This window comes from Montipora capricornis, chromosome 7 (assembly GCF_036669925.1).
Source record: "Montipora capricornis isolate CH-2021 chromosome 7, ASM3666992v2, whole genome shotgun sequence".
Lineage (NCBI taxonomy): Eukaryota > Metazoa > Cnidaria > Anthozoa > Scleractinia > Acroporidae > Montipora > Montipora capricornis.
The window spans coordinates 45,279,232-45,294,231 of record NC_090889.1 but is presented as its reverse complement, the minus strand read 5'-3'; the positions used below and the strand labels follow the sequence as shown (position 1 = coordinate 45,294,231).

Genomic DNA, 15,000 nt, shown 5'->3' with positions numbered 1-15,000 from the left:
CAGGGAGACAGCCCGTCACCGCTGCTAATTGTGTTGACCCTTGTTCCGTTCTCGGTGGTGTTAAGGAAGGCTAAATTAAAGCGGGTTATTCATTGGTCGAGCGAGAGCAGCAAGCGAGAGCAACACTAATCTTGCAATGCAACTCGGGGCTATCGCGCAATGAATATCGAGATTGCATGCCTGAGTTCCCCCGATTATAAATGCTATGCCATGCGGATTGGGTTCTGAGGTACACCCGGCATTTCTTCGTGCCATTGAGTTGCAGTCTTCAGATTGCCGTCGGACACCGAACGCCACCGAACGAATGCTCGGCTAATCACATGGCAGAAAAAACCATATTATTCGTTTCTTTGAGTTGTGGCGGATTTTCCTCTGGATTTTCCTGTTGTTTTCACGGTAAGTATCATTATGAATCGACTTACATGTAGATATATTATTGAAAGTTGTCAGAGCTTTCAAACTGTGTTGTTCTCTGGTTTGAGAAACATGTCGCTTCAGATTCTTTGCATTGTCGGTCGAGTTTGGAACGACGGCAGTCGCATGTTATGTCAATAGCTACCATCACCATCGACTACTACAAGGTGTTTGGCCTCACAAAATCTCCCCTCTTTGGGGCTGCCTGCAGTGATCAGGTCTCCTCCTACTCAAGCATTCCCCTTCTCATTGAGAACGACTGGTTTATAGTTTAAACCTCCATCCTCCACCCTTATCAAGATTGTTGGAGTATTAAGCAAAGACATAAGAGTGGAGTTTGAAATCAGTAAGTGCGCAGCTGGGGGGTGCAGGGATGGCGCAGTGGTGAAAGCACTCGCCTTCCACCCCGGCCTCCCACCAATGTGGCCCGGGTAAACATTGCTACTTTTCTTTTAAATAGTTTTTTTTAGAAACAAGTCGGTGAAAAATGCGGCAGCATTCTGCAGGGTGATAGAATCAATCATCTCACTTGTCGGAATCAATGAGGCTTAATCTGTTTTGATGTGGGGACTCTGTATCAAGAACTGGGTATTAAATGGTTGGTTGCCTACTGAAAGTGATAATTGGCTTGAATTTTTTTGCTTACAGTGATTGTAGAGAGTATTCAAGAACACTCATCCCAATTCGTAGCACTGTAGCTCAGTGTACACTCCACCTAGAGACTCCAAATGATACATGGGAAGGTACCGAATTGGATGGCCAACCATGGATAGTATTTCGGAAAATGTCTTGGGCACCAGGGCCGAGCTACATGGAAATCGAGCGAGATTGGGCGCCAATACGGGGTTTTTAAATAGAGTTGAGCTCGCAGTGGCGCCAGTACGTCATTGCATACTGGCGGATTCATAACTCTTCATGAAAAACTTTGGAGCACGAATTAGGGTATTTGAACTGAACGCTAAATTTTGAGAAAGTACAATAATAACGGCTATTTTTTGGACATACATGTATTTTGGGTTTTGAAGAGCGCCTAAAATAGCGTGAAATAGCCCCTTTAAAGTTCCTTTGTATTCTATATAGCTGAGTGTAAAGTATTTCTTCTGTCGTGACCGCTAAGACCTTTCGCGAATGTCGTCTTGCTACACTTCAAATCAGGGAGCTTACACCAAGTACTGGACTGCTGGACCGCTGCCTCAAAAGTGTGTGTGCTCGATCCTCGATCAACAACTTTGACATGGACAGTGAAACAGAAATCACCGCCGAAAGTATGTAGAATTCAGGCATTTCTTTTGTTTGCTCAACCCAACTTTGTTGACCCAAGGCTCGTGTTCTGTGTGAATGTATCTCATGTTATTTGTAAAATTTGGGGTAATTTTCGAGGAGAAATAGCTGACGAGTTTAGCTATCCGCTGCCTCTTATGCTCTTACTAGAAACCCGGCATTCTGTTACTCTCGAAGCAAGGCGCAGTACATGCAGATTGCACTTTGCTGTAGATCTTTTAGCTGCAGGCAACTACTTTTTCATGGTATTAGTATGATAAAGCTTATCGCTGATAAGAAGAGAAATACACAAACAAAAAATGATGTCAGTTTTTGTTTTCGAGAAGAAGAAGCAAATGCGAAGACATAAGCACGACTGCTTAGTAGGTAGATCGCTCGCTGGATAAGATTGCATCGTCGCAAAACCTGTATTTAGTTTTTATAATCCGCAGAATTACACTAAAGTGGAATTCTTGAACGAGTAACACGTACCACGCCGTTAGGTCTGAGATGTGAATGACTAATGGTCAATATTCGTTCTTATCGTGACCACGTTCCAAACTTTTGCATTTCCCTGCGCTTCTCTTGCATTCATTAGACTTCACAATTTCAGCATTCAAAAAAATTGTCTCGGATTTTGCTGGAGTTTTATGACTATGAAAGAAAGGCAGTTTTTTGTTAATCCGAGTAAACAAAATGGTTTGCCTAGATTTAAAATGGAAATTAACAAGTAGGGAAAACAGAATACTGCGAATCGAGCTAAACTAAACACCGCTCTTAGTTTTCAAAGAATTGTCCACTGAAAGAGGCTTACCATGCAAACTTTATCATAAAGGAGTATTGCTGTAGTGCCCCTTTTGGGTAGGAAGTTCTTTATGCAAAAAGACCTACCATCTTATAAATGAAGGGTATGTGTTAATAGAAACCTGTGTTCCTTCAAGAACGGGGGAAGTAAATGATAAACAGTTGGCGTCGAATGAGTTGATGCGCTCGGCTCCGGATCGAGTGGTCTGGGTTCGGGTTCTGGCCAGGGACATTTGTGTCGTGTTCTTGGGCTTGGGAAGACACTATACTATAACGGTGCCTTTCTCTCCACCCAGGCACCCAGGTGCATAAATGGGTACCGGCGAATTTAATGCTGGAGGGTAACCCTGCAGTGGTCTGGCATCTCTTCCAGAGGGGAGTAGAAATACTCCCAGTCGCTTCATGCCACATAAACCTGACATAAGCACCGGCCTGATGGGCCTTCTAGGCTCGTAGCAGACTTTAATGCTAAATGAGTTGATACTGAAAGTCAGAAATTGAACATATTGAAGAGCAGTGGTTTCAAAACAAGCCGGCGACTGCCGGAGTTCCACCGGCTACTTGATTGTATGTCGCCGGCTACTCTGGTCATAACAGTCTGCTAGTGACAAACAATCTCGGCATTGCTTCTTATCTTTTAAGACAGCATAGTAACTTCACACTCAATTTTGCAGCAATAATACATATGCAAAAGGATGTAAATGTTCAACAAAAACTCAAATCGTCTGCTATATCTGTACCACACGCATTTGTGTTTTGTCGCTAAGTGGCTGGGCCAACCTCGTTTGGGTGTGTGATGACGTGGTCGCTTATTTTTCTTCTTCCGGTCGCTTCCAGCTGACAGCATGGCAGAGAAACGAAAACATCGAACTGTGAACACACTTTTTTCATTTGGGTTCAAAAGGTCACGATCATCAGGTAGATGAACAAATGCATGCAATTGACTTGTAGCATGAAATTATGACACAAGAAACGTGAATTTTGAAACATCATAAATGATTTTTTTATTTGAACATTTCCATCTCAATACAAATGTGATGAAAGCATTTGTTTCATTTTCATGCTATACTCTGTAAAGTAGGATAACGCAATGTTTGTAGATCAGCATTCCTTTGACTACTTTTCATGAAAATTAATGCCACCTAAGTCAATCTGAATCAATGTAATCAGTACAATTGTGCTGCAGTTAATAAATCACAATTTACGTCTCAAATTGATGCTAGAACCTTGAAAATGGCATTTCCGAGCTTCTAGAGGAGGCCCCTCGGTTATCACAGCCGCCTACTTTTCCAGACTCGGCCGCCTACTTCAAAACATTTTGACAACCCTGGAAGAGGTTCCTTAGCTGTTGTTATTAAGTTATTAACAAATTGTGTTGAACGCTTTGAACTCCGCCTTTTCATTGCCTATTTTCATTTTTCTTTGCTTTTTTTCAGAGGAAGAATTACGGGCACAGCAGGCAGGTAAGGCCTTTGTAATGCAGCTTCTATAAGAATATGCAAATGACGTAAAACCAAAAAGGATACAATGTCTTGTTAAAATACAGTTTAAGGACTCCCTAAGAATGGTACGTCTATTTGATTTCTTCCAAATCATCGCTTAATAAACCTTACGCCCTAATTTTTAAAGAGCTTATTGACACCTTTATTTTTTGGGTTGGTCACGATACCCTATATATGCATAGTAAAGTACATGTATTAGCATGTCCCAAAATTCAAAAGAAGGTTAAAGTGCGGGCTCAATAAGTTTCTTTTCTACATAATTTTGGATGACTCGTGAGCAACAGTGCTGGAAAATCGGTGGTCATTTGTATGATCTTTTTCTTGTATAATAATTTTATAACATTTTGGGTCAATATGATGGCGATTGAGGTTGACCGTGGGCTTAAGTTTGATTTTTAGAAATGACGAAATGTCGAAATGTCGAAGTGGCTTGTTGGTGATCAAAGGGCCTTGTTTCTAAACTCGTTTACTTTTGGGTGGGAATTGAGTAAACCAAAAAGGTATCAACTGCCTTGATAAATAATATAACCATAGCAAAGAGAGCATTGTCTCCAAACACACATTGCTCTCTTGCTCAATAATCTGTTATATGGAAAATCGGAGGAAACATGCTCTTGTCAACTAGTTACCCAGTGCTTCAATTTTGCAAGCCATTTGGCTGAAACATACGAATCTATCATAAGTGTGAGCAAAAAGGGAATGAATGATATTGTGAACTAGGTAACGCAACTGTAAAAACGACCTTGCCTCTACTGTGAATAACACTTCGCAATGACACGGCTAAACGACATAAGTAAAATGACATATGAGCGCTGGTAAAGTCTTTAATACTACTTTTGGAGAAAAAGTCGAAAGGTGCTGTGGAAATATTATATCGCCAGCACTCATTGTAATTTTACGAATCACATATGTTGATATTAATATTATTCATGCTACCTCATATAAAGCTAATTGGTGTGACAAGTATAGTCTTGCTGTCAATACGGGAAAAGGCCATGATAATGTGCTGTGCAGCTTTATAGACACGCTTAACATGAAGCCTCTAGTCCAAGGCATAAGCGTAGAGAAAACTAAAAGTTTAGTTATGTTCGCATCTGTATGGCCCACTTACTGATAGACAATGGCGTTGATTCGTCGAAGGAAGCAAGACATCATGGAAAAAAGGGTTATCAGTATGGGAAATGGTGTAAGGCGGATGATGTTTCAGATCATTGAAGTTGTTGCACCATGTCATTACTTGCATGGAAGTTTAATGGTTCAAAAGTGATTTAGGAAAAAAAAAAAAACAGCTCTTACTCTCTTGTGATCAATTTATGATTATGTGACCATTTGCTATAATCCCACGAATTAACGAGAAACACAGTAAGTGAACATTTTAATATCACTTCAATGATGTAGCTTCCAAACAGTTTAGCAAGCGTATGATACTTATTCGGAGACTGGGCTCCAGTAGGGTATGACAGCAATGGCTCGGAATAAATCAACAAATCAAGGTTTTTCTTGTGGGTCATTCCTGGGCCTTTGTTTTATATTCGCATAGATGCTATTGATAATGCCTGTTACTGGGAATCCGACATGATGGCTTTATAATAACAGTAATAATAATAATAGTAGTAATAATAATAATAATAATAATAATAATAATAATAATAATAATTAAATATTTACAGTACAGGTCGAAGATATGCGGCCCAAAATGCACGTGTAAAACGCGCCTGCATGTCAAACACGCAGGCGTCTGCATCTTTGACACGCGCATGAAATACGCGCATAAAGCAAAGCTCATTGATATTTATGAGTTAGCCCATTGTCGACCTATTGTGGTTATATCATTGTTAGTTTTAATAGCTTTTTATTGTATACATGTAAATGTATATGGCAATGGTTATTCAGCTGAACATCATTTGGCAAACCCAGCACCGTGTTTGTTTCAGTTCACAGGTAAACATGTGGAAATAAGTAGCGGGGTATTCTTGATTAAAAAAAAACGTAACAATTCGCTCGCGCAATATTTATGTCGGGCGCATGAAAATGTTAACACTTTCCCGTTTTCAGCACTTCCTTAAGCCTTGTGGAACCAGTGATATGAAAATTCAAAACTTCTTGTCGCGAAATCGTCAGAAGAATCGATTGTCACACATATCAATGTCGCACGTCCTTGTAAAAATGAGAGAGATACAATCCGCTCGCAAAAACTTGTCTTGTCAGGCGCGTCAAAATGAATTTCATTTCAAATAAGAGGTTAAACAACGGAACATTTTCCCGTTTCAAGCGCATTCCTACGCCTTAAAGAACCAGAGATATGAAAATTCAAAACTTCTTGTCGCGAAATCGTCAAAAGAATCGGTGGCAAGATTTCCGCACAGGTCCCTACTTCATTATGCATATGGTCCTTTGTTTCAAGAAAACAATAGCGATAACAATAGACGCCCTTTGGGAGTGTAGCGCTTTGTTTGGTCTTCTTAGAGGTTTTTTTTTCTAAGTCTATATGGACTTAAATAAAATCGGTAAAATTTTTGACTGAAATACGGAAAATCGAACATTTTCAACTTAATTTTTGCACTTTTCTAGCAATTTTAGCCATTTGTCAATTTTAAAATAAGCGAAAGAAGTGGAATTTTAAGAAATCTTTGTACAAATACGGTTCAGATTCTCATGTACAAAACAAACGGACCAAATAAAAGTTTGCAGAAATTGAATGCCTACCTTCTTTTTGCTCTTAAAATTGTCCTTCGTTTCTTTGTCAATTCACCAAAGCACTGCAAAGTGAGGGTTTGTTTTCTTTCCTGTATAATGTACGGCACTTTTCGCCGAATCACGAGCAGTGCATAGAGAGGGCTCTTTATCGCACATTGTACAAATCAGCGATATGCTCAATGATGTTTCCCTGCACTCTACCGGGACAAGGAAGCAGGCCTTGGTTTCCCGGCAAATGCCACCAACGACCCACTGTCCTTCGATGTAGCGACCTTTGTGATACTTCATCTTGCCAAACTTGGACTCATCAATCTCAACAGTCGTACCAGGACCGCCTATTGGCCTCGCATGTTGTTTCATTATTCTATCTGCACAAACCTCCCGGCAATAGTTATACCAATCTATCACCGTTTCTGTTGAGGTGGTTTCTTCATCAAACGCGGTTTCGTGCACTGCTTGTGTTGTGGTGAATTTATGCGCCCAAGCGTAAGTTAGGGCTAATATTTTTTCGAGGGAAAGCTTACTACCAGAAAACCATGACTTCTGGCGGATTGAAGCTTGTCCATTGCAGTTTTTTCTAGAGCATCGCCAAACAAATCCATCCCCCGATGCAGTTCGTCTTTGCCATTTGAGTGCGTTTTCACACTCAGGCTTAGGGCATTTCATTGACGACGAGAGTAGATTGTGCTCTCTGCACCACTCTATGCACCGCTTGTGATCGGCTAAAAGTCGGGATAGTTTCCATAAGTTTATATTTGATTCTTGAGAGGCGGCCATCAAGTTTCAAAATTCACAGTTTGCTGAAAAAGAGGGGTTAACGTCGACTCAAAGATTTTATATTGCAATAAATCGTGCATAAAAAATTTCCCATATAGGATGCCTTAATCACAAGGAGGTATACTCTTCCGTGCAGTGTTCTTTTAAGTGTGCAGCACGGGGGATGAAAAAAACAAGCAATTCAGACATTCACAGATATGCTCGATTAACCTCGAAAAGAATTTTACTGGGTTCAACCTTAAGCCTAAAGGGTTACGGTTAGCATTATTAAGGGGTGACGTTGTTTCAAAAGAAGCAAAATCAGTGCATTCATTGGTGGTCGGCACGGCACGCGTATATAATTACTTATCATTGTTATGTAAATTGTCGTCCAGAATTCCAAAGAAATATCATTATCAAGGTGTGAATTAGCAACTTGACACGTTAGCTCAGTGGTCTAGAAGAGGGACAAGTAATCCAAAGGTTTACAGTGGTACGGAGTTCAAGGCAGACTGCGAGAGACTTCGAAAAAAGGACAGAAAAAGCCGAGCGGGATCTGGAGAAGACAGACAGGACAAAGGAATCGAAAGGGGAAAGCTGGGACGAAAAGAAAGAAAGATGTTGTGAGCAAAAAGGGCAAAGGAAAGAGAGAGGGTGAAAAAAGAGAGGGAGCGAGCGAGAGAGAGAGAATGAGATCCACTTTTGATCATCCCGTAAGTACAAATTAGCCATGTATATATTCGATTCCCTTGGGTATATTGGGTATACGCATTGTTCTAGAAAACAATAGCGCGAATGAATAATTAATATATTCTGCATGCATAATGAAGTAGGGACCTGTACGGAAATCATTCTGAATCGGTTATCTCACATGTCGCGTCACTTGTCGTTATTGACATAATGTACATACAATTTGCTCGCAAAAACTCATGGTCTAGAGCGTCAAAATGAATTCAAATTCCAATAAGAGCTCCAAGAAGGGAACATTTTCCCGTTCCAAGCACTTTCCCATGCCTTAAAGAACCAGAGATATGAAAATTTAGAACTTTATGTCGCAAAATCGTCAAAAGAATCGGTTATCACACATGATGTGTGGCTTGTCTTTATTGAAATAACATACACACAATTCGTTCACAAAAATTCGTCTTGCGTGGCGCGTGAAAATGATTTTAATTTCCAATAAGAGCTCTAACAGCGCAAGGTTTTCTCGTTTCAAGCGCTTTCGTACACCTTATAGAACCAGAGATCTGAAAATTCAAAATTTCTTGTCGCGAAATCGTCAGAAGAATCGATTGTCACACATTCACGTCGCGTGTCTTTGTAAAAATGAGAGAGTTTGCAATCCGCTCGTAAAAACCCGTCTTGTCAGGCGTGTCGATATGAATTTCATTTCAAGTAAGAGCTTAAACAACGGAACATTTTCCCGTTTCAAGTGCTTTCCTACGCCTTAAAGAGCGAGAGATATGAAAATTCAGAACTTTTTGTCGCAATATCGTCAGACTAGAATGGTTATCTCACATGGCGCGTCGCTTGTCTTTATTGACATACAGTAACACACATACAATTCGCTCGCAGATAAATTTCATTTGGTTAAGAGGTAAAACAAACAGAACATTTTCCCATTTCAAGGACTTTCTTACGTTTTATGGAACCAGAGATATGAAAATTTAAAACTTCCCGTTCAGAAATCGACCATCACACGACATTCGTATTTCTTATCAAAGCTTATAAATAAGCTTACAACAATGCTTGCAAAAACCTTTTATGTCTGGCTCGTCAAGATAGAGTTCATTTCTAAAACGAAACACTTCTCATCTCAAGCACTTTCTTACGTCTTACAGAATCAGAGATCACGTCACAAAATCGCGAAAACAACAAATTGACGCGTCGCGCTTGTTGAATTAAAACATTATACCGGTAACTCAAGTTCGCTCGCAAGCACTGTTTACGTCTGGGGCATCCAAATAAAAATTTCATTACAAATTAAAACTCCAACAACAACAACGTGTTTTCTCATTCTAAGCACTTGCTTATGATTTGTAGAACCAGAGAGAAGAAAATTCCGAATTTTTGTTTTCATTCGTTCAGTGATTAAATTGTTGAGCACCACCGGAAAACCAGGGCAAAAAACGCGCAAAGAAAAAACGTATCGGCTCTTTGTCTGTCGGCGGAGACATCCTTTTAGCGGTGTTAGTAGGAATTGCCTTCTGTTTTGTTTTTTGTTGTGCAGAACAATGCCATAGATAACACAGTCATGCGAGTGAATAACAAAAGGAAATGCGCATCAAATGCGCGCAAATGCGCGTGTCTGCACGCGTTTTTCAACACACGTTTACGCAAAAATTGTGCGTGTGTTTTGCGTGTGCGTTGGCCGCTTATCTCTGACCTGTACTGTATATAGCGCTCAATCCACTATTTGTCCATGGTGCTTTACATTAAAAAGATAAATTATTTAAAAAGCTAAAAGTTCCACAACGTTATTAAAAAAAAATCATCACGTAAATTACATCAAAGTTAAAAAGCTTGTTAAAAACATATGTTTTTAAATGTCGTTTAATAATGTCTATCGAACTATTGGATCTTGGCTCAAGTGAGATCGAGTTCCATAGTCTCGGTGCCGCCAATAGCAAACGCTCTCTCACTATATGTTTTCAGTCTAGCCTTCAGGGTCGCCAGAAGGTGTTGACAGCTCGATCTTAATTTTCGTTTAGAGGTGTGGTACTTAAATAATTCACTGATGTAGGAAGGCACTGTTCCATTGAGAACATTGTAGACCAGTAGGAGAATTTAAAAACTATATACGGTAATGGACAGGTAGCCAGTGAAGCTGTTTGATGACGGGGATTACATGATCAAATTTCCTAGTACGTGTAACAACTCGAGCCGCTGTGAGTAGATGGCAATCTTGAAATTACATGATGTGGAAGACCATATAGCAGGGAATTGCAGCTATCCAAGTTCACAATAACAAAGGCGTGAACAACAAGTTTGGCAGAGGGAGCTTCTGTGCACCGTTACACTCGGATTTTTTTCCGAATATCCCCGAGTTACCATTGCAAAGATCTCATCTCTTTATTTCATCTACCGAGGTTGACAATTAGTCATTAATTTCAATTAATTTCAGGAATTAAGAGCCCCTTCCAGTGAAGCCCTTAATTCTGTGTGCTCATGTATTAAGAAAGTGTGGCAAACTTTATATCGATGTAAGGGTTATGAAATAAAGGCTAGGAAAAATGTGAATGTTTTCCGACAGTTCTTGTCACGGCTTTCCCTGCTAGTAGAGGTCTATTTTCTTTTTGTGTTATCTGCGTTTACGAGTACTGGAAAAGAGAGGAAGCATGATTGAAAAAAAAAAGTTACCAAAACAAAAACAACAAAAAGAAAGAAAGAAAGGAAAAAAGAGAGGAAGAAACATGGGAGCCACTCAATCAATTTACCATCCGTTTTTCGTGTTGGATTTGATACTCAATAAGACTGGATTGTATCAAACTCTGGCCTCCCTGAAAATAAACTATATGAGCATTTGTGGATCATTTGAATGATTGAAATTATTGAGTGCCCCATTTACTATGAGGCGGCCTACCCTACCAGAAAGAGAGAGGTGAGTCGTATGTTGTCACATCCATATAGCAAACATTCGATAACTGGCATAAACAAGACGCGACCCACGGGGCTTGTTACTGTCCACTAAGTCTTTGCTTTCAATATGATAAAGAAAATAATTCAAGGTTTCGGAACAAAAGCAAACCAGACCAGTTTTCAGAAGAGAGAACGTGACAATTGAAGTTTTCAGTCCCAGGCCTTAAAGGTTAGAGTTGTCTTGCCTGTAGAGTGATTAACAGCATTGGATAACAGCATTACCAGTGAATCGCACCTACGTTCGAGGCACTATTTTATGGCAGGATCACACCAAGACCCTGTAGATTTTTAGACTTTTATCCGTACTAGCTGTAAGTCGTTGAACTAGTCGAAATTTGTATTTTGTAATCTACACGATCTTATGGTTTGATTTCTTCTGTTGACTGTCTTTAACGTTCTTGATCGGAGGTAAGTAAAAAAGCGATTTGCGCGTTTGCAGTACAGTGTCGATTTATATATTTCTGAATTTCTAATTAGTTGTCACCTTTCAACTCACGCAAACTTGCTGTGATAAATAAATTGCAACAATAGTTGCATACATTAAACCAGTAAGCGAAAGAACTTAACGCGCGAAGTGCGAATCAACCAGCTTGAACTGGTAACAGCATTGGACTGGTGTGAATGCAGAATTTCACTGAAGCTAGAAATAAACATCCCTGATGAATCTCGCTCCGATCCACTACGACGAAAGTGTTTGTGTAGTGATCACTATCTTGGTCAGAATTACATCAGTTTGGGTTTCTGATGAGAAATAATATTTTTCCAAGGGCCAACACTGATTGCGGCCCTTTTTGATGTCAATGGTGACACATCCAGTTTGTTATACTGATTGCCGTGACAATATAATTGTCACATTTTGTGATAATTTTTGAGAAAAACGAATTTATAAGGAGGAGTACTTTACAGTGAGGACACTCGAACCATGAACACTTGATATTTGTTTGTACATTTTTTAGTGACTATAGACGGTTCAAGTGTCCTTACTGTGAAGGTCAAGTATTCCTCAGACACTCAGATTATGGACAAAAATCTCGTCTGAGATGGAAAATTGGTCTTACGGGTTCCTCGTCAGACGTCAGAATTTAAAGGCCCCCCCCACCCCCTTCAACCGACAGGCTGTTTGACCGTTTGTTTTTGTTATGGAAATTCGCATTGCTTATCCTAGCAATCTGATTGGGTGAATTTCAGCTTTGGCGGCATTTTCATATATGAAAATTGTTTCGCGGCACGCAGTGCCTGTCGGTTGAATGTGGGCCTTTAAGTTCACATTTGGATGAGTGATTGGATGGTCTGTCGCTCACAATATTGTGAAAGAACTGGACTTCTTGGGAGCCGAGTTATAGCATCCAAAGTATAGGCCGATAGTCTATCTCTTTTTTCTAAAGATGTTAGAACTTTCGCGCGTTTTGAGAAGACCCTGGCACACAGTGAACTAAAAAGATCGCTGATTGGTGCTTTTCTCACATGACCTCTGATTGGCTTAATGTCGAAAGAAAGATGGCGGCTAGTGAGGAGAGCCAGAAGAAGAGCAGAATTTGTGTTTAAATCATTTTCAAAATTGTAACTGTTCCATAAGAAGCAGCAGCAAATTAACAAGCATAACAGTCAAAAATAATTCGCCGTTTTTTCACATTGCACGGTGATCTACATCAGGCCTGGATTCCAATGAAAGCTACGTTGGCTTTTCACGACCTCTGCACTAGCGATCGCTCTCATATGATATCATATAATGGTGTTTGAAAAACATGAGGGTAATTAAGTGATGTTATTTCGTTTTGGTTCATTTTGGCGTCTCATAATTATTGTAATTCCCTGGCGCGAGTGTTACAAATTATAAAATTGTTCAACGGGGTTCATAGACTATTGATGTGATTGATTTAGCAGTTGTATGTGGCGCTGTTGACTCGTGTCACAGCTGCAATTAAGGCGGGTCTGTTAAATACAGGTCACATTCCACAGGTCAAGACTAGAGGTCGCTGCCCCAATAATCAACAACTAAGCCAAAAGTTTCCCCGAGAGCTGAAACAACATTTTTGTTGAGTGATTAGCGCTAGCAGACACTTTTGGTGTTGTTTATTTGTCTGCAGCACGGTGACATGGACACTCATCTGTGGAATGTGACCTGTGTTTTATTTTAATAGACCTGCAGCTGCATTAATCCATATTCTTTCCCATCCCTTCCACACTCTTCAGCTAGTGGTGCACAGAGAGATCTCGCTCGGTCGGTTTTTATCATTGCCTTTTACTTTCATTAATAAAAAATATTAATCTCCTCACCCCAAACAAAGTGCATGTCATCTTGTAATTTTCCAAGAGGGTTATCTAAGATTGTGAAGTCTTAACAATAAATATTATTCTTGAAAATAATTGTAAGGCCTTTCATTATAGTCTTATTGACCTGTCAATTCACTAACAATTTTCATTTTTGCTTCTTCTGATTTAAAAATATAAATACAACTGTATGTATATTAAACATTATTCTTTGATTTTGCACACAACTTTTTTAGCATCACACTCCTGTTAGTTTTCTTGTACACCAATAATTTTTATTCGTTTTCAAAACATGCTTTGAAAATATTCTCTAGCATTGCTCAAGTAGTGGCATTTATGATAACTGTCTGAAGATGTAGTACATCGAGTGGTTTGGGGGAAGATTCCAGACTGGACAGGGGGATTGGGAAGTAAAATTGAAGGTGACAAAGCACAGAAAATTTGCGACTTCACCAGCAACAAGAAACTATTTCACAAAAAGAAATGGTGTTTTGTTTCTGGAATGGTAAGGGCAGGAGAAAAGATAAAATAGTGTGGTGTGGGTCACTTGGTTGGTCATATATATTACGCTTCGTCTATTGAAACTCTCAACAAAGAAGGACAAAAATGTAGACAAAAACTCTCTGAATGGTTAGAAGCCTGTCAAGGAATATTAACCATTAAAGAGAAGAACATAATGATACTTGTCTACAAATACCTAATTAGTCGGGCGACCGACTCTAGGTTTACCAGTGTATTTCTTCGCAAATGTCCGTCACGTGCAATGGGCAATACCGCAGATATGTAGTGAAGGCTCAATATTAATTTCGCTTCATTTTCATTTCTCTTCGATAACCTTAGAAGTGATTCTCTGTGATGGTAGGCATACATTACAGGTATGGCAGAAGCGAGTTACGGTGTTAGGTCCAATACGCTCAAACCACTTACAAACGCACAGACTGTTCGTGGTAGACCCACATCAAAACACGAAAATGAGCGTGCATATATTTCGAAAGGGGTCGTTCCGCGAACTCTTGGCAAATATCTCAAATGTTGCTATCAAGTTCTTACAAGTTCTAAAGAGATCAGTTGAGCAGTAATTGAGTACAAAATATGTGCAAACTATGACTAGCAATGACAGAAGTACATTGAGGAACGTCAAAATTTTGACGCTGATATTTCTGATATTTGATAATCAACATAATGACATGGAGGACAACAACAACAACAAGAAAGCCGTCACTTACCGAAGCGAAGATGCAAGTAACTTCTTTAATTTTATGACTGTCATGATCATTATTTCATATTTGTACAATGTATCAAGTGGATTATCAGTTCTATCAATTTCTCTTTGTACTGCATTAGTTTTCTGTGTAATCATGTACGTTCGCATGTTGTATACAATTGCGTTACCAACACGAGCAATGTTGAATGTCCTGGGAAAATGTGATGTATTAGTGGAGGCAATGCAGCCATTTGTACATCATCAACATCTTGGCGTAGTGAAAATAAAATATATTGTAATCATAACCGTGTTGTACGTGAATGCCATGTGTCGAGATGTCGTGATCGCGAACCAAGTAGGATTCCTGTGAAGAAGCCGCTGAAACGTCTGTCGCAGAAAAGCAGAAAACTTAGGGTATTTGTGTGGAAAAAGATTCTTAAGATCACTCCTTTG

At 39.6% G+C, this 15,000-nt stretch overlaps 1 protein-coding gene across 2 annotated transcripts in view; it reads left to right on the top strand.

Moving 5' to 3' along the window:
* Window positions 1-15,000, top strand: part of LOC138057278 (uncharacterized) — a 121,491-nt gene that overhangs the window by 28,501 nt on the left and 77,990 nt on the right. For both annotated transcript variants that reach the window (XM_068903325.1, XM_068903324.1), the window contains exon 6: window positions 3,915-3,941. In XM_068903325.1, coding sequence (XP_068759426.1) covers window positions 3,915-3,941 — 27 coding nt within the window. The remainder of the gene's footprint in view (window positions 1-3,914; window positions 3,942-15,000) is intronic.